Raw genomic sequence first — 20,219 nt, 5'->3', positions numbered from 1 at the left:
GAATGTGGGGAGTGGCTAGGGTGGTGGACAGAGCTGCAACAACAGAGAAAACGGCCCTCACAGACCCGGACAGTGCCCTGCCTTTGGAACTGGCGAGACCCCCGGCACTTGGGCACTTCCTTGGTCCAGGTCAGTGGTTGTCATCCACTCTGCTGGTACTGTCTGCTTATTTGGACAGGCATTCATTTCACAAAAATGTTGTGTGTGTCTGCTGTGTGCCAGGCACTGAGGTAAGGGCTACAGGTACAACTGGTGCTCTCTGCCCTGAAGGAACATACAGTCTGGTGGTACAAGACAGGTGTAAATCAAAATATCACAAACAGAAGTCCATGACGATAAGCCCTGGGGCCATGCATGGGGTGTAGGTCACAGAAGGCTGACCCAGTGGTTTGCTTCCTGCGCTGAGGGCTGCACAGGAATAGGGTTTGCCTGTTACCTCTTGGCTCCCCTTCAGGCCACATGTTCAGCGCCAGCAGACCTAGGTGAGCTCTGCCTGTAAGGGGGTAGGTGAGGGGTGGGGGGGGTGTGATAAGGCGGGGCCACCTCTGTTTGCAGGGGGCTCCAAGTCACCAACACCGTCATTGGCCAGGGCCTCAGCTATTTACGCAAAAGTGCCTCTTTAAAAGGCCTTAAGATTAAAAAAAAGTAGTGTCCTCTTGTTTTACCACAGAAAAAGTGACATGTCTTAAGCTTAGGGCTTTAATATTTGGCCAAAAATAATCCAAGACAAGCTTTGGGTTATTTTAGGTGTTCAATTTCCCAGTGTAACAAGGAACTTTTTCTCATTTTGAGAGGACTTCCCATTGGACTAACTCATTGAGCCAAGTGTCCAAGAACAGCATCTACATTCTGTAATGTTCTTGGATGAGGGCGTGTGGGAGGGAGAAGGACCTTTGGAGAGAGGAGGACACGTGAGCTGTCAGAGGGCCTGTTCCAACCTCCTCCTCCTGTGGCCCCGCTGGCTCCCTCACTGGCCAGAGTGATGGAGCTGAGAACCAGAAGGAAGAGAGGCGAGATCTGCACATTTCCCAGAAGGCTCACAAAGGCTTCTGATCCATAGTCTCTCCACACAGTTGTAGGAGGGCTGGAGTGTTGGCTCTCACGGAAGTCACTGATGAATCCGTGAATCTGAGTAGGGTCACTGTGAGCTGGGGTGACTTCCTGGAGGGGCATCTCCCTTCTCAGCCTCTTGTCCCCTAACACCAGTTACCTGACTGACATCGACCGGATCGCCATGCCGTCGTTCGTGCCAACGCAGCAAGATGTGCTTCGTGTCCGAGTGCCCACAACCGGCATCATCGAGTACCCGTTTGATTTGGAAAACATCATCTTTCGGTAAGTCTGTCGCCCCGACATAGTCCGTTAAGAATCTGTCCAGGCTTGGAAGTCCCCAAATGGAGTCTTAAATGTGTTACTGCTAAAAGGGCTTCCATCTCTTAGGGCAATATTGGCCCTCCCCATCACAGGGTATTTAGAATTGTGGTTGGTCTTAAGTCCTACAGTGGAGAGGAAACCACCTTTCTATTCCCCTTAGAGAAGAAGAGACTCCCTACTGAAGTCTGGAATGATTCTCATGTGTAAAACACACACACACACACACACACACACACACACACACACACAGATGTATATTTCTGTAACCCACAGATTGAAGATACTGTTGAATATTTCTCTTCCCTTCTAGTCTCTTCTCCAAGATTTATCACTGCAGATTTCAAAGGACTTTTATATCTGTTAGCTCCCTTGTTCCTCCTAATAATTGGTACACACGCTTGTCTAGTTGAGACAGTGTAAGTACAGTCCTGCCGTGTCCAGGTCCTGTCCGTACTCCAGCTGCATCTCAGTGCTTCTGGAGCACTGTCATGTCGGGGGAGCCCTCTGATCGAGCCCCTTGATATTCTGCATCTCTGCAAGCACATGCCCTATGCCTGTGTGCCCATAAATTTATCCAAACCTTTTCAGAATCAACTGCTACTTGCAACTTCCAAAACCTGAATCTGGTCCACAGCTGTATTCTCTTTAGCCCACTTGACGTTTAAAAACATTTTTGAGCCAATATTTATAAAGATTGGGCTATTTTGCTTAAAACATTTGCTATCTCTTGGTAAGTTGGGGGATAGTTTCTCTTGAAAAGTTGGAGGATCTGGTCCAATAGCGAGCCTGCGTCTTTGTCCTGCTGCAGTTGCTGCAGTGGTGTAGCAGCCATCCCTTTAGACAGGGCCCAGCACTCTTGAAGTACATGCTTTTCTACTCTAGAGAGGCCCCTTGGACTCATCTCCATAAGCTGGTGGCATCCAGCTAATGCAGAAAGGATTTGTAGATTAACTGGAGGAGCCAGTGAAACAAGAAGCGGGAGGGCTGGAAGGAAGCCCAGTGGTCCTAAAGCCTGCCTGCCTGCCTGCCTTTCTACTCTTTTGTGTCTGGTGTCCTGGCACCCTCTGGTGGTTAGGGCAATGCCCAAGTGGATGCTTGAGCTTTCTGCCTGGACTATTGCAGCAGCTTCCTAACCAGTGTCTCCAAGCAGGCTCCACCTGAGTGACCTCGGCACGCATCTTTAGTAACTTCACTTACATTCTGGGCCTCCTTTGCTAGGAAACATCCAGTGGTTCCTCATTGCCTAAAGTAGCAGTGCTCAAACATTTTAATCTTAGGATCCCTCTTTATTCTTAAAAATTACTGAGGACCCTAAAGAGTGTGATTTCCATGTCCTTTCCCCCAAAGAGTCATATGTTTCTGTTGAACAGGATGGTGGATGTTGGTGGCCAGCGATCTGAAAGACGGAAATGGATTCACTGCTTTGAGAGTGTCACCTCCATTATTTTTTTGGTTGCTCTGAGTGAATATGACCAGGTCCTGGCTGAGTGTGACAATGAGGTATGCTGGGTGAGGAATTCAGTTAGCTGCGGAAGACAGAAACCTATTTCTGCAGTTTGCAAGAAGCCAGCCAGCTCTGGCATTAGACCCTATCCCTTAGGTTAAATCGCCTCGCTCTGCAAAGTGAAGTCTGTGGGCTAACAGCACAGGCGTCACCTGGGTGCTTGTTAGAAATGTACACCTTATGAATCAACCCAGACCGAATAAATCAGGATCTTTAAGATCCCAGGTAATTTGAGAATCACTAACCTAGAATCCTGGTTCTTAAACTTAGGTGTACACTAAAATCCCCAAGGGACCTTAAAGAAAAACCTGGCGGCTGGGGCCAACCCCAGAGATTAATTTAATTGGTGCTGTGTGTGGCCTGAGCTTGGGGATCTAATCTAATGCACTACAAAGGGTAGAGCCACTCAAAACCATGGGTCTCAGCCTTGGCTGCATATTTAAAAAAAAAAAAAAATCTTTAGGACCCTATAGTAAAGATTCCTATTTCCTGGTTTTGAGTTGGGGGTATCTTCACTAAGCCCCCTGGGGATGTTAATATACAGCCAAAGTTGAACAACACTATTTCTAATAAACTTCGTCTGAGAACAGGCTTCCCAGCCTCCATGCACCCCCAAATTAGGTCCCTAGCTGAGTTGGCATGGGGAGTGTTGCCATATGCTTGGAGCTGTCCTGGGCCTGCCTGGGATAGCATCTGCCCTTCGCTTGCCCTGGAAGGGACTTGCTCAGGGCAGCTGGGACTGATCCACCCCAGTCAGGCATTCAGTGTCCTCTGCAGAGTGGCCATGACGCTGGCTGGGTGAACTCCGTTAGCTGGATCTGCCTGGAAAGTGATGAGGGGAACCATCGCAATCACTTCTTTGTGAGGTTGTGGGTATTTTCTGTGTGATAACCATTGTCTTTTCCCCGACCCTTTGCACAAGACCTCTTGACCTTTTACAATAGAAATATCTCTTGCTTGTAGGGCATGAAAGTAAATCAATAAAGAATTCTTTCCAGGATTAGGCAATAATTATGAACAGATTCTATCTGGTATTTCTTGAGAGCAGACATTTCTCTGAGGAGCACAGTTACATTAGCTTATTAGTGGAGGATTAGCCCATTTACTAGTGTCACTGTGCAAAGAAGAATAGAAATCTTGGCGGCTGCCCAGCTCTTCCAGTGGAGAGATTTTTTTTTTTAAAAGCAAAGGTATTGAGTTACCAATATGAAAAATCAGCTCCAAATTTGTCTCAGGAATTACCTAGGACATTTCTCGGGAAACTCAAACATTAGTCAGGTGCGCCAGGGGTAAGTACCTTACCCTGATGTGCCTAGAAATTAAATATTTTCTCCTCTTTGAAAAATCCTAGGTATCTGGGGGAAAAAATCCTAGGTTGCCACTCCAGACTTTTCCATCCTAGTTGTAGATGTGTGTTGCATCCACGCACTATGCTGTATAGGAATTGTTTTTTCATATGTTGTATTTCCTTGGAGATCATTATTGATAAGATTATAATAAATTTTAAAGAAGCTTTAAAAAGAAGTGAGATGTTACCTTTCTGGTAGTAAAGTCCAGAATTGATCTCCAGAAGCGTACTGCGTAGGATAATGGGCCCAGGAGTTGGGAGTTGTAGGAATAGAAATTTAGGGCGTGTCCCTCTGGAGCCGGTGCACTGGGCTTTCGTGTTTCTCAGTCTAAAGGAAGGAAGGAAAGTGCTTCTTTCCTCTTAGAAATACTTGAGAGCGGAATGCTAGCTAGAACAATTGTTTGTCACCAGATAAGGTCTGTATGTGCCCTGTCTGCTCTCCATAAATTAGGATCATTTAATATTTTCTTGCCAGTGTCTAATGGCCAGAAATGATTACTGTCCTTCTACATAGCTTCCACTAGATTGTACTATTATACAGTCTTGGAAAAGTACTTAAATTTTGTGAACAATAGCATGCTCACCGATAAAATGGGGACCCTTTCCCCTTGGGGAGCTCGCTTGTGTTACACACGTGTCAAGCATGGTGCAGGGCAGGTGCTCAGGAGCGTTAGTTCCCTTCTCTGCCAGCGTCCAGCATTCCTAAGGGCGGTGGCCCTGCCGGAAGAGCCTTCCTTCCTCTCATTGTCACCGGCCTCCCAACACCCAGCCTGGAAGCCCACACCCAATTAAAGTGTGTCTCAGGTCGGTCTGCAGCTCTGAACTGGCCCCACTTGGTAATCCCAGTAATTATACACAGAAAACTTCCGTCAACTATGGGTTTGAACCTTCTTTTTCCAAGTTGCACAGAAGCCTTTTTTATATCCTTATGTGTTTTGGGGTCAGAGAAGAGTTTAGGTGCTACGGGAGAGGAGATCTGGAAGGGGGTGATTAATGAGAGGGTGGGGACCAGGGAAATAGCGGCTGGAGACCCCGCTTGCTCAGCAGCAAGGACAGCGACCTGGAGACGGCAGCTGGGTAAGAGGAGGACAGATGGGTGGAGCCAGTGATTTGGTATGTTGTTCCCAAAGTGCTGCTTTTCTTTCTAATTTATCCTAAGTCTCTTGTTTTCCACTTAGAACCGCATGGAAGAAAGCAAAGCCTTATTTAAAACCATCATCACCTACCCCTGGTTTCTGAACTCATCGGTGATTTTGTTTTTAAACAAGAAGGATCTTTTGGAAGAGAAAATCATGTACTCTCATCTAATTAGCTATTTTCCAGAATACACCGGTAAGTGTCCATCTTGCTGACCTGGCCTCCCTGGCATCAGTTTAGAGTTCTCAGCATGGCTCATAGGGGCCTCCCTGATCTGCCTCTAATGGACTTTCTCACCATTCCCCACCTCTGAATGGAAGCTCCAGTTGAATCACTGTATGTTTTCACCTCAGCACCTCCGCACACGCCTCTCCCAATGCCTGGAATACACTGCCAGCCAACTCCACTTTGTTCTCTGAGACCCAGCTCAGGCACTTCCTCCTTTGGGAAGTCCACGCCCCTCATGCTCCCTTGGGGGCCTGGGCTTGCCTTGCTCTCTCTTGGCCTTCAGCTCTCACCCCAGTCAGATCCTGAGGGCAGAGACTGTGCCTGACTCACCCTTGCAGGACCAGTCAGGCCCTGGTCCAGGCCAGTCAGAGCACCTGGCACTTCTGATGTGTAAGGTGAAGTGTGGCAGCCCTTTGCCAGACACAGGGTAGACGCTGAAGGTATCTATATGACCTATCCAAGGCAGAAGACTTTATGCCCTATTGCTAATTATTTCTGGTGCAGAAACGTTACCAAGTTTGACATTGATATTTAGAGGAGTAGTATTTAAGCACTCTCCTTTTCCCCTTTATTCACCACATTGCCATGTAGTATACACCTCTCAAGCTTTAGAGTCAGACTTGGGTGACTAGTTATGTTAGTCCCCATATTCTTTCTCTTTGCTCTCCTAGTTCACTTAAGAATTACGTCTTCAAAAGTGGTCCAAATCAGAAAATTAAATTAGGTCACTATTTTTCAACAAATCTCCTTAAAGTATGATTTTTAGATACCAGGGGACACTTTAAAATACTCTTTTGCAGGCTCATAATAAGGTGTAATAAAAATAGTGTCCCAGGTAAATGAGTCTCTAGAGATAAGATGGCTCAAAGGAGGATTCCAAATAAGAACAAGAGTACATTGAAAATGATTTTGGGAGGACCTGGTGGTGAGTTGGGATCTTTCTTTTTTATTCCTCTAACTGCCTTCATGACTAGGACCAAAGCAAGATGTCAAAGCTGCCAGAGACTTTATCCTGAAGCTCTATCAAGATCAGAATCCTGACAAAGAGAAAGTCATCTATTCCCACTTCACATGTGCTACAGACACAGAGAATATCCGCTTTGTGTTTGCTGCTGTGAAAGACACAATTCTACAACTAAACCTGAGGGAATTCAACCTAGTTTAAAAGCTGCTGCCCACTCCTCACCCAGGCCAGAAAACCGGATTTGCCAGCTCCTCGCGTTTTTATTTGTGAGTGAGTGCTTCTGACGTCACCCGGCCCAGCGCAGAGGCAGCACCAAGTCCGTCATGCAGGCCACAGGGGTGGGGACGGGCGATGGAGCGTGTAAGATATTTGAGTTTAGCAAAACTGTTTCAAAGTCTTTATTCCCAAATTGTTTTTACATTTCTTTTCTTGACTTTAGGCTGTAAGATTTTTGTGTAATTTTTGAATTTGATATTTTATAGAATTTTTAAGAACCACTGTGGGGCCTCCCTGGTGGCGCAGTGGTTGAGAGTCCGCCTGCCGATGCAGGGGACGCGGGTTCGTGCCCCGGTCTGGGAGGATCCCATATGCCGCGGAGCGGCTGGGCCCGTGAGCCATGGCCGCTGGGCCTGCGCGTCCGGAGCCTGTGCTCCGCAGCGGGAGAGGCCACAGCAGTGAGAGGCCCGCATACCGCAAAAAAAGAAAAAAAAAAAAAAAAAAAGAACCACTGTGATTTACGATTTTGTTTTTTTTAATTGAAGTGTGTGTAAGAATAGCCGTTTAAAAAATCACATAACAGAGGACTCAATTTATAGGTCATGCTTTGAGACCTCTAGGATTATCCTTTTTTTTTTTAACTAAATCTTGTAATTGAGTGTTTTTCTCTCTTCATGCTGAAGTATACCTTTAACATGCAACCAGAGACTTTTTTTAAAAACAGTTGGTTCTTCTTTGTGTTAACTTTCTAAGTCAAATTAATGACAGTATCAGTACCTCTAATTTAGTTTTGCCACAAATTGATCACTATGGAACCAAAGTTGACATAAGAAGATAAATGGACTCTAGATAGTATATATGTTGTATTGGTGAAAAATGTGTGTATGTGTATGTATGTGTGTGTGTGTGTGTGTGTGTGTGTATATATATATATATATATATATATATATGTAAATTCCAGTGTAAATGACCAGGTCTTATAAACTTATGAAATAAGTTTAAAAACCCAACCTGTTTAACAAATGTAATGTAAGCCCTGCCAAAGGTCTGATGGCCACCACAGATTTGCTGTTTGAACCATGTATGCTGTGCCTTTCTGAGGCAGCTAAGAATATACCATTTTTCCATTAGCATTGGATTATGTTGTGTTTCCTTGAGCTCATGGTTGATTGATTGATAGTTATGCTCCTAAAAAGAATGCTGTGACTTTAATAGTTAATAACTCAGAAACTTTCTAAATGTCCTTAGAGGGGAGGAAAAATAATTTTCCCTCCACCCTTATAGGTTCTTGGCTGAGACCTCACCCCTGTAATACAAGATTAACAGGAGAAAAGTAACAGAAGTCTAACAAACACCATTTATACCTCCTGTATACATGGGAGCTACCCTGGAAAACTGAGTTTAATTGCCCTGAAATGGCCCAAGCCATCACCTTAAATACCTTCTTCAGCTAAAGACACAAGAAAGATGGAGGAGGAGGGAAGGTCAGTTATAGGAGGTTAACAGGTAAAGCACAGTAAAAAAGGGTAAGGTTGTTTTGCAGAATTAAGTTGGGCACCTTCTCCATTGATAAAGAGTTTCTTGTCATTTAGAGTCACCCTTCTCTTCTAGGTACAGAGAGGGAGACATGCTTAAAATGGAGAGTTCCCTTATAAATGTAAATTTCCCTTACAATAGGTTTTCAGAGCTTTTCCTGTGTCTGTTATTTCTTAAAAATAATCAATCACCAAAAAGCACATGAACAGATGCTAAATCAAAACTACAATGAGGTATCACTTCACACCAGTCAGAATGGCCATCATCAAAAAATCTACGAACAATAAATGCTGGAGAGGGTGTAGAGAAAAGGGAACCCTCTTGCACTGTTGGTGGGAATGTAAATTGATGTAGCCACTATGGAGAACAGTATGGAGAGTCCTTAGAAAACTAAAAATAGAACTGCCATATGACCCAGCAATACCACTCCTGGGCATATATCCGGAGAAAACCATAATTCAAAAAGACACATGCACCCCAATGTTCATGGCAGCACTATTTCCAATAGCCAAGACAGGGAAACCTAAATGTCCATCAACAGAGGAATGGATAAAGAAGATGAGGTACATATATACAATGGAATATTAGCCATTAAAAAGAATGAAATAATGCCATTTGCAGCAACATGGATGGACCTAGAGATTGTCATACTAAGTGAAGTCAGAAAGAGAAAGACAAATATATAATATCGCTTATATGTGGAATCTAAAAAAATGGCACAAATGAACTTATTTACAAAACAGAGTCACAGATGTAGAAAACAAACTTATGGTTACCAAGTGGTGGGGAGGGATTAAATTGGGAGATTGGCATTGACACATATACAGTACTATATATAAAATAGATAACTAATAGGAACCTACTGTATAGCACAGGGAACTCTACTCAGTACTCTGTAATGGCCTATTTGGGAAAAGAATCTAACAACTAAACTAACTAACAATAATCAGCTCAAAGTAATCCTTATACTGAAGAAGCAAATTTTGGGGTGGCATATTCTGTTCCTCGTCAGTCCTGTCTTTGAAAGTTCAATGAAGGACTTCCCTGGTGGTCCAGTGGGTAAGACTCCATGCTCCCAATGCAGGGGGTCCAGGTTCAATTCCTGGTTGGGGAACTAGATCCCACATGCATGCCGCAACTATGAAGTCCACATACCACAACTAAGAAGCCCACATGCTGCAACTAAAGATCCTGCATGCCACAATGCAGATCCTCCATGCTGCAACGTCCCAATGCAGGGGGCCAAGGTTCAATCCCTGGTCGGGGAACTATATCCCACATGCATGCCGCAACTATGAAGTCCACATACCACAGCTAAGAAGCCCACATGCTGCAACTAAAGATCCTGCATGCCACAACGAAGATCCCCCATGCTGCAACATCCCAATGCAGGGGGCCAAGGTTCAATCCCTGGTCGGGGAACTAGGTTCCACATGCATGCTGCAACTAAGAAGTCCACATGCCACAACGAAGACCTGGCACAGCCAAAGTAAGTAAGTAAGTAAATAAATAAATAAATAAATTTTAAAAAAGTTCAATGAAGTTTCACAGTCTAGAAGCTAGGTTGATAGAGTGCTCTATTATTTCATTGAACCAACCTCTTAATCTCGAGGATAGGTCAGCTCAGTTAAACAGTTGTGTCTCATTTCAGGAGCTGGTGTTGCAGGTGGGGTCCTGAAATTAGCCTTATACGGTGTGAGCAATTGGGTATTTAATAAGAGGCATGTCTATGGAAACAAGAGAAAAACAAAAGTTAGTGGTTGGGTCAAATTCTAAACTCAGCCTGAATCCCGAACGCTGCCAGTCAGGTTTCAAGATGTTGGGGTTGAAGCATCTTCTGCAATTTGAATTTGTCTGATGTCATCAGATGTTCAGATAAACTTCCTGAGTGGTCCACACAGCAACAGGCACAAAGATGATCTAAACGTGAGCCGCTGGGGTCATTTCTCTGAACTTTATGTCAATCCATTCACATTCAGTTTGCAGGGCTTTGGGAAATAACTTTTGCAAAAGCAAAACAATAACTTTCATAAATGACAAAAGACTTAAAAACAGCCATGGTTAAAGATATAATGAGCCTTTGTTATAATGCAATTGACAAGGAAATATGGTTATGTCTGTGACATAAATTTTAAGATAATAACTAGAATTACAAGTGATAATATTATATCAGGACATATCAGATTTCTAGGAACTTCATACAATTTGTTCTTAGTGATTCCAAGTCAAAAGAGTGGAAGAAAATTGGAAACGTTAGTTTGAAGAGATATAGCCAGGTTATTTGAGAAAAGTAGAATAATTCAGGATCTAGTCCAGTTTACAGGAAAATAATGAAACTTCAGACAGTTAACAGGACTAGAACCTGATATCCACAAGGATATATTATTTACGGAAGCATCATTTTTCACTCTACAATCAGACACATTTTTACCAAAGGAGAAGATTTCCATTCCAACTGAGATGGACATAAAAACATGACTATGTTCTGGAGCCTTAGGTTTAGTACAATTTACCTTTGTAAAGTCTGTATAAAGCATTCAGCAAAGGCCTTCAAAAGCTCTCTTTGAGTGTACAATTCAACCTTGGACCAGTTCACTCTTGCTTCTATCATCCTCTGAACACTAACCTCCACTGATCCATTTCCTGATCATTTGCAGGAGAGCCTGGGGGAAATTCTGGTCATCTGTTTCCTTGGTTGGGGGTGGGGTGGGGTGGGGTGGAGGGGTCCACTAGGGGGCTGTCTGGCTTCTCTGATAACTGCAGTATAATTATGGGTGGGAAGAATACCCCTGAGCATCCAGTCAAGGTCCTTGTGAGTGAGGTTATGAATGGCCACTGATCTTTCTAACTCTTCTCTAAATCTGGTAGGATCTTCTGAAAGTGCAGGCAAAAGGGGCTTTGTAATTTTACCTTGTTAAAAGAGTCCCTAAGGCTAGACACCACACTCCTTTGTGTCCTCTTTTCAATTTGATCTTTCCATAGGTAGTAATAAGACAATTCCTTAGAATGAGAATTATTTTCCAATTTTATAAGTTTCCAATTGGAAGATTTTTTTCCAATTTTATAAAAGTTTTTCCAGTTCAGAAGATCCATCATCTTGCCATTGATGAGTAGGATCTTCAATGGTATATTAATCTCATTAGCAACTCAAACCAATATGGCTTTTTATGGCTTAACCGTGGATGCAAGAGGTTTCCCCTAGGACAGTGCAAAAGCCTGACCCTCATAATATCAAGAAAGTTCACTCCCAGAGTTAGCCTAAGAAAGCAAAGACCTTCTTTGTCTCAGGTGGTAGGAATGGTGTACTGAAAACAATCTCTCACGTTTTCTGTGAGAACATGAAACACCTCCAGTCACAAACTTGCTAATCTGTAATACCAGGCAAGACACTACTGGAATGGGGCTTTTCCACCACTAACAAGACAACAGAGGTTGAGACGCCAAAGGCCCCTAATGGACTAGGACCCCTTAAGACAAACTCCCCTGAGAGCTGGCACAGTGGGACAAAGAGAATGTGTTTCGAGTTGCCATCCTATAGTGGCTGCCAGATACAGGCTGATACTAGCACCTTCCAGCTGGTGATGACTAGAGAGAGTTTTCTTACAAGTCAGAAAGCCAAGCTCTCAAGACAAAGAACAAGATGAAAGGAAAACCTTATCTGACCCATGGTTCTCCTCCTTATGACAGATGACACAAAAGACAGAGACAACATAAGACAGTGACCATCTATGGAAGGGAAAGGATCAACAGAAAACAAGAGTGCTTATAACAAAATCTTTACCAGAGTCTTTATGCTCAAGGAACTAATTCACACAAATATTTTCTTCTGTGAATCTGAATTTGGAAAGAATAAGGTGAAATTTCCCCTTCCTCTCTCTACTGGGCCCTAAAGACAGAGATCCAAGAGAGGTGACTTTGGTAAGAATTCTTACCCTTTGCTGGCTTCTGCCAGTTTTCCAGGTTCCTGTCTTCAGGCTCCAGAAGAAGTACAGTGTTTCAGCAGATCCCATCATGGGTCACCAAACTGTCAGTGAGGAAAAAAAATTTTCCCTCTACCATTCTAGGTTGTTGGCTGAGACCCCACCCCTGTAATAAAAGACAGATTAACAGGAGAAAAACAAATAGAAAACAACATGTATACATCCTGTATACATGGGGGAGACCCTGGAAAACTAACTCCCCCAAATAGCCCAAGCCATCATCGTAAATTCCTTTTTCAGCTAAAGACACAAGAAAAATGTTGGGAGGTGGAGAGGGCCAGTTATGGGAAGTTACTAGGAAAAACACAGTAAACAGAGTAAGGTTGTTATGCAGATTTAAGTTGGGTATCTTCTCCACTGATAAGAGTTTCTTGTGATTTAGAGTCATCCTTCTCTTCCTGGCACAGATTAGAAGACACACAAATAAACATTTCTCTTATAAATGTAAATGTCTCCTACAAATGAGTAACTTCTACTAGATTTTTAGAGCTTTTCTTCTGTTTCTTAAAAATAATCCACTCAAAATAATCCTTAGGCCAAAGAGGCATGTTTTGGGATGGCATATTCTGCTCCCCTTCATCCTCCTTTTTTGAGGCAAGTCTATTCGTCATCGCATTGAGGTTCCCTTAGTAGCTGGCTCAGTAAAGCAGAAGCAGAATCACCTGGGAAGTGCAGAGTGCTTCAAATCAAAGGCCCAAGATGGTTCTGTTTCTGTTTTTTATTTGAAGGTGTGTACCCACATATAAATACACATACACACGTAAGCACATCATTCAGAGATTTAAGATGTGACGTGTTTTATCACCAGTTTACAAAATGTACCCAGAGTAGTTACATATGTTATGGAACAATCAGCATTCCTGTAACTGCAATAAGCCTTTATCAGCCACTTAGGATAGTCAGGTTCTCATTCTGTTGGAACACTTCCAAGTGTGAAGCTATTGAAGAAGAGAAGAACATCTATGCTGGAAAAAGACAGAAATTACGCTTATAAGAAGCTAGTGATGCTACAGTAGTAATATTAAGCTTTAAAAGCTAAACTTCACTCAAGAAATGAAGGCAAAAGCAACAGTTTTTGTGGAACCTGACAATGATATTAAAATTTTATCTAGAACAGCAACAGTCCAGGAAAAGCCAAGACAATTTTGCACAAGAAAACAAAGAATGGGAGACATGGAAGCAGGTGCCAGTCGCTGCCCCTGCTGTCCCGGGAGTGCATGGGCTGCCACCATCACTAAGAAACACAGGAGCAGGTGCCAATTGCTGCCCCCACTATCCCGGGGGCATGGGGGCCACTGCTGCCACTGGAAGACCCACGAACAGGGGCTGATTGCTGCCTCCACCATACTGGGAGCACACACGGGTCACCGCACCCACAAACCCCATATAATCAAACCCCATACCCACTGGGTAGGTGACCCACAAACTGGAAAATAATTATATCACAGAGGTTCTCCCACAGGAGAGCTCTGAGCCCCACGTCAGGCTCCCCAGCCTGAGGGTCCAGCATCGGGAGGAGGAGTCTCCAGAGCATTTAGCTTTGAAGGCCAGTGGGGCTTGAGTGCAGGAGCTCCACAGGACTGAGGGAAACAGAGACTCCACTCTTGGAGGGCGCACACAAGTTTTCACATGCACTGGGACCCAGCACAAAGCAGTGACTTCATAGGAGCCTGGACTAGACCTACCTGCGGGTATTGGAGGGTCTCCTGAAGAGGTGGGGGTTGATTGTGGCTCTCTCTGTGCAAGGACACCTGTGGTGAAGGACCCAGGGAATATTGATTGGTGTGAGCTCTCCCAGAGGTCACCATTTTGGCACCAAGAAGTGGCCCCACCCTACAGCCTGCAGGGTCCAGTGCTGGGAGGCCTCAGGCCAAACAACCAGCAGTCCTGTCGGGGGAGACATAGCCCCACCCATCAGCAGACAGGCAGCCTAAAGTTGTACTGAGCTCACAGCCACCTCTAAACACACTCCTTGACACATTTCTGCCCACCAGAGGGACAAGACCCACCTCCATGCACCAGTGGGCAGGCGCCAGTCCCTCCTACCAGGAAGCCTGCACAAGCCCCTAAATCAATCTCACCCACTTGGGGGCGGACACCAGAAGCAAGAGGAACTACAATCCTGCAGCCTGAGGAGAGGAGACCAAAAACACAGAAAGTTAGACAAAATGAAATGGCAGAGAAACATATTCCAGACAAACGAACAAGATAAAACCCCGGAAGAACAACTAAGTGAATTGGAGATAGGCAATCTATTTGAAAAACAATTCAAGGTAATGATAGTAAAGATGACCCAAGATCTTGGAAAAAGAATGGAGGCACAGACCAAGAAGATACAAGAAATGTTTAACAAAGAGCTAGAAGATTTAAAGAACAAACAGATGAACAATACAAAAATTGAAATGAAAAATACACTAGAATGAACCAATAGCAGAATAAATGAGACAGAAGGACAAATAAGTGAGCTGAAAGAGTGGTGGGAATCACTGCCACAGAACAGAATAAAGAAAGAAGAATGAAAAGAAATGAGGACAGTCTAAGAGACTTCTGGGACAACATTAAACACACCAACATTCCCATTATAGGGGTCCCAGAAGAGAAGAGAGAGAGAAAGGACCTGAGAAAATATTTGAAGAGATTATAACTAAAAACTTCCCTAACATGGGAAAGGGAACACTCACTCAAGTCCACGAAGTGCAGAGTCCCATACAGGATAAACCCAAGGAGGAACATGTCGAGACACATATATTAGTAAAACTGACAAAAATTAAAAACAAAGAGAAAATGTTAAAAGCAACAAGGAAAAAGCAACAAATAAGAAACAAGGGAACCCCCCATAAGGTTATCAGCTGATTTTTTCAGCAGAAACTCTGCAGGCCAGAAGGTAGGAGCACTATATATTTAAGTGATACAAGGGAAAAACCTACAACCAAGAGTACTCTACCCAGCAAGGCTCTTGTTCAGATTTGACAGAGAAATGAAAAGCTTTACAGACAATCAAAAGCTAAGAGAATTCAGCACCACCAAACCAGCTTTACAACAAATGCTAAAGGAACTTCTCTAGGCAGAAAAGAAAAGGCCACAACTAGAAACAAGAAAATTACGAATGGGAAAGCTCACCGGTAAAGGCAAACATACAGTAAACGTAGGAAATCATTCAAACACAAATTCATCAAAACCAGCAATCCTGAAGAGAGTACAATTGCAGGGTACTGGAAATGCATTTAATATTAAGAGACCAGCAACTTAAAACAATCTTGTTTATATACAGACTGCTATATCAAAACCTCATGGGAACAGCAAACCAAAAACCTACAATAGATACACCTACAAAAAAGAAAAAGCAATCCAAACACAACACAAAAGATAGTCATCAAATCACAAGGGAAAAAGAGAGGAAGGGAAGAAAAAAGACCTACAAAAACAAATCCAAAACAATTAACAAAATGGCAATAAGAACATATATATGATAATTACTTTAAAGGAAAATGGATTAAATGCTCCAACCAAAAGACACAGGCTGGCTGAATGGACATGAAAACAAGACCCATATATATACTGTCCACAAGAGACCCACTTTAGATCTAGGGACATATACAGACTGAAAGCGAGGGGATGGATAAAGGTATTCCACGCAAATGGAAATCAAAAGAAAGCTGGAGTAGCAATACTCATATCAGACAAAATAGACTTTAAAATGAAGATTTATAAGAGACAAAGAAGGACACTGCATAATGATAAAGGGATCAATCCAAGAAGAAGATCTAACACTTGTAAATATACATGTGCCCAACATAGGAGCACCCCAATATATAAGGCAAATGCTAACAGCCATAAAAGGAGAAATCAACAGTAACACAATCAAACTGGGGGACTTTAACACCCCACTTACATCAATGGACAGATCATCCAGACAGAAAATCAATAAGGAAACACAGGCCTTAAATGACATATTAGACCAAGGGGATTAATTGATATTTACAGAGCATTCCATCCAAAAGCAGCAGAATACACCTTCTTCTCAAGTGCACATGGAACATTCTCCAAGATAGATCACATTCTGGGCCACACAGCAAGCCTTGAGTAAATTTAAGAAAACTGAAATCATATCAAGCAACTTTCCCGACCACAACACTATGAGGTTAGAAATCAATCACAAGAAAAAAACTGTAAAAAACACCAACATGTGGAGGCTAAACAATATGTTACTAAACAACCAATGGATCACTGAAGAAATCAAAGAGGGAATCAAAAAATACCTAGAGACAAATGACAATGAAAATACAACACTCCAAAACCTATGGGATGCAGCAAAAGCAGTTCTAAGAGGGAAGTTTATAGCAATAAAATCTTACCTCAGGAAATAAGAAAAATCTCAAACAACCTAACCTTACACCTAAAGCAACTAGAGAAAGAAGAACAAACAGAACCCAAAGTCAGTAGAAGGAAAGATATCATAAAGATCAGAGCAGAAATAAAGAAGAAGAAAACAATAGAAAAGTCAATGAAACTAAAAGCTGGTTCTTCAAAAAGATAAATGAAATTGATAAACCTTTAGTCAGACTCATAAAAAAAGGGAGAGGGCTCAAATCAATAAAATTAGAAATGAAAAGAAGTTACAACTGAAACTACAGAAATACAAAGGGTCATAAGAGACTACTACAAGCAACAATATGCCAGTAAAATGGATAACCTGGAAGAAATGGACAAATCCTTAGAAAGGTACAACCTTCCAAGACTGAACCAGGAAGAAATAGAAAACATGAACAGACCGATCACAAGTACTGAAATTGAAACTGATTTTAAAAACTTCCAACAGACAAAAGTCCAGGACCAGATGGCTTCACAGGTGAATTCTATCAAACATTTAGAGAAGAGTTAACACCTGCGCTTCTGAAACTCTTCCAAAAAATTGCAGAGGAAGGAACACTCCCAAACTCACTCTAAGAGGCCACCATCACCTTGATACCAAAACCAAGCAAAGATACCACAAAAAAAGAAAATTACAGGCCAGTATCACTGATGAACATAGATGCAAAAATCCTCAGCAAAATACTAGCAAACCAAATCCAACAATACATTAAAAGGATCATACACCATGATCAAGTGGGGTTTATCCCAGGGATGCAAGGATTCTTCATTATCCACAAATCAATCAGTGTTATATACCACATTAATAGACTGAAAAATAAGAACCATACGATCATTTCAGCGGATGCAAAAAAGCCTTTTGACAAAATTCAACACCCATTTATGATAAAAACTCTCCAGAATGTGGGCATAGAGGGAACCTACCTCAACATAATAAAGACCATATATGCCAAGCCCACAGCTAACATCATTCTCAACGGTGAAAATCTGAAAGCATTTCCTCTAAGATCAGGAACTAGAAAAGGATATCCACTCTTGCCACTTTTATTCAACATAGTTTTGGAAGTCCTAGGCATGGCAATCAGAGAAGAAAAAGAAATAAAAGGAATCCAAATTGGAAAAGAAGAAGTAAATCTGTCTCTGTTTGCAGATGACATGATACTATACATAGAAAATCCTAAAGATGCTATCAGAAAACTACTAGAACTCATCAATGAATTCAGTGAAGTTGCAGGATACAAAATTAATACACAGAAATATTTTGTATTCTTATACACTAACAATGAAAGAGCAGAAAGAGAGAAATTAAGGAAACAGTCCCATTTACCATCACATCAAAAAGAATAAAATACATAGAAATAAACCTACCTAAGAAGGCAAAAGACCTGTACTCTGAAAACTATAAGACGTTGATGAAATAAATCGAAGATTTCCAAACAGATGGAAAGATACACCATGTTCTTAGATTGGAAGAATCAATATTGTCAAAATGACTATACTACCCAAGACAATCTACAGATTCAATGCAATACCTATCAAATTACCAATAGCATTTTTCACAGAACTAGAAAAAAAGATTTTTAATTTGCATGGAAACACAAAAGACCCCCAAATAGCCAAAGTAATCCTGAGAAAGAAATATGGAGCTGGAGGATTCAGACTCCCTGACTTCAGGCTATACTGCAAAGCTACACTAATCAAAACAGTATGGTACTGGCACAAAAACAGAAATCAGATCAATGGAACAGGATAGAAAGCCCAGAAATAAATGATGCACCTACAGTCAATCTACGACAAAGGAGGCAAGAATATACAATGGAGAAAAGACAGTCATTTCAATAAGTGGTGCTGGGAAAACTGGACAGCTACATGTAAAAGAATGAAATTAGAACATTCTCTAGTACTATACACAAAAATAAACTCAAAATGGATTAAAGACCTAAATGTAAGGCCAGACACTATAAAACTCTTAGAGGAAAACATAGGCACAACACTCTTTGACATAAATCTCAGCAAGATCTTTTTCGACCCACCTCCCAGAGTAATGAAAATAAAAACACAAATAAACAAATGGGACCTAACTAAACTCAAAAGCCTTTGCACAGCAAAGGAAACCACAAGCAAAATGAAAAGTCAACCTACAGAATGGGAGAAAATATTTGCAAACGAAGTGACCAACAAGGGCTTCATCTCCAAAATATACAAACAGCTCATGCAGCTCTATATCAAAAAACAAACAACCCAATCAAAAAATGGCAAAAGATCTAAACAGACATTTCTCCAAAGAAATGTCACACAGATGGCCAACAAACACATGAAAAGATGCTCAACATCACTAATTATTAGAGAAATGCAAATCAAAACTACAATGAGGTATCACCTCACACGGGTCTGAATGGCCATCATCAAAAAGTCTCCAAGGACTTCCCTGGTGGCACAGTGGTTGGGAGTCCGCCTGCCAGTGCAGGGGATACAGGTTCGGGCCCTTGTCCGGGAGGTTCCCACATGCTGCGGAGCAGCTGGGCCCATGTGCCACGGCTACTGAGCCTGCACTCTGAAGCCCACGAGCCACAACTGCTGAGTCCACGTGCCACGACTGCTGAGGCCCGTGTGCCTAGAGCCAGTGCTCTGCAGCAAGAGGGGCCACCACGATTAGGGGGTGGCGCACCACAGCGGGGAGTGGCTCCCGCTTGCTGCAGCTAGAGAGAGCCTGTGCGCTGTGGCAAAGGACACAATGCAGTCAAAAACAGATAAATAAAATAAATAAATTTATTAAAAAAAAAAAAGTCTCCGAACAACAAATGCCGGAGAGGGTGTGGAGAAAAGCGAAATTCCTACATTGTTGGTGGGACTGTAAAACTGGTACAACCACTACGGAGAACCGTATGGAGGTTCCTTAAAAATCTAAAAATAGAACTAACATAGCATCCAGCAATCCTACTCCTGGGCATATATCCAGAGAAAACCATAATTTGAAAAGATACATGCACCCCAATGTTCATAGCAGCACTATTTACAATAGCCAAGACATGGAATCAACCTAAATTTCCACTGACAGAGGAATGGATAAAGAAGATATGGTACATATATACAATGGAATATTACTCACCATAAAAAAAGAATGAAGCAATGCCATTTGCAGCAACATAGATGGACCTAAAGATTATCATACTAAGTGAAGTAAGTCAGACAGAGAAAGACAAATATCAGTTGATATTACTTGTATGTGGGATCTAAAAAAAAAAAAAAAAAGATACAAATGAATTTATTTACAAAACAGAAACAGACTCACAGTCTTCAAAAACAAACCTACGGTTAGTTACCAAAGGGTAAAGTGGGAGGGAGGGATAAATTAGGAGTTTGGTATTGACATATACACCCTACTATATATAAAATAGATAATCAATAAGGATCAACTGTATAGCACACAGAACTCTACTCAATATTCTGTAATAACCTATATGGGAAAAGAATCTGAGAAAGAATGGATATGTGTATAACTGAATCCCTTAGCTGTATACCTGAAACACAACATTGTAAATCAACTATACTTCAATATAA

At 42.2% G+C, this 20,219-nt stretch overlaps 1 protein-coding gene across 1 annotated transcript in view; it reads left to right on the top strand.

Annotated features, from left to right (window-relative positions):
- The window catches only part of GNA14 (G protein subunit alpha 14), a 200,773-nt gene extending 193,914 nt beyond the window's left edge, over nucleotides 1-6,859 (top strand). Inside the window, exons 4-7 of the mRNA XM_060100935.1 lie at nucleotides 1,207-1,335; nucleotides 2,745-2,874; nucleotides 5,405-5,558; nucleotides 6,566-6,859. Of these exons, the coding sequence (XP_059956918.1) occupies nucleotides 1,207-1,335; nucleotides 2,745-2,874; nucleotides 5,405-5,558; nucleotides 6,566-6,756 (604 nt within the window). The 3' untranslated portion in view covers nucleotides 6,757-6,859. The remainder of the gene's footprint in view (nucleotides 1-1,206; nucleotides 1,336-2,744; nucleotides 2,875-5,404; nucleotides 5,559-6,565) is intronic.
- The last annotated feature ends 13,360 nt before the right edge of the window (nucleotides 6,860-20,219 follow it).

This window comes from Mesoplodon densirostris, chromosome 6 (assembly GCF_025265405.1).
Source record: "Mesoplodon densirostris isolate mMesDen1 chromosome 6, mMesDen1 primary haplotype, whole genome shotgun sequence".
In the NCBI taxonomy this organism is placed as follows: domain Eukaryota; kingdom Metazoa; phylum Chordata; class Mammalia; order Artiodactyla; family Ziphiidae; genus Mesoplodon; species Mesoplodon densirostris.
The sequence above is the reverse complement of the archived record's forward strand: the minus strand, read 5'-3'. Positions and strand labels throughout refer to the sequence as shown.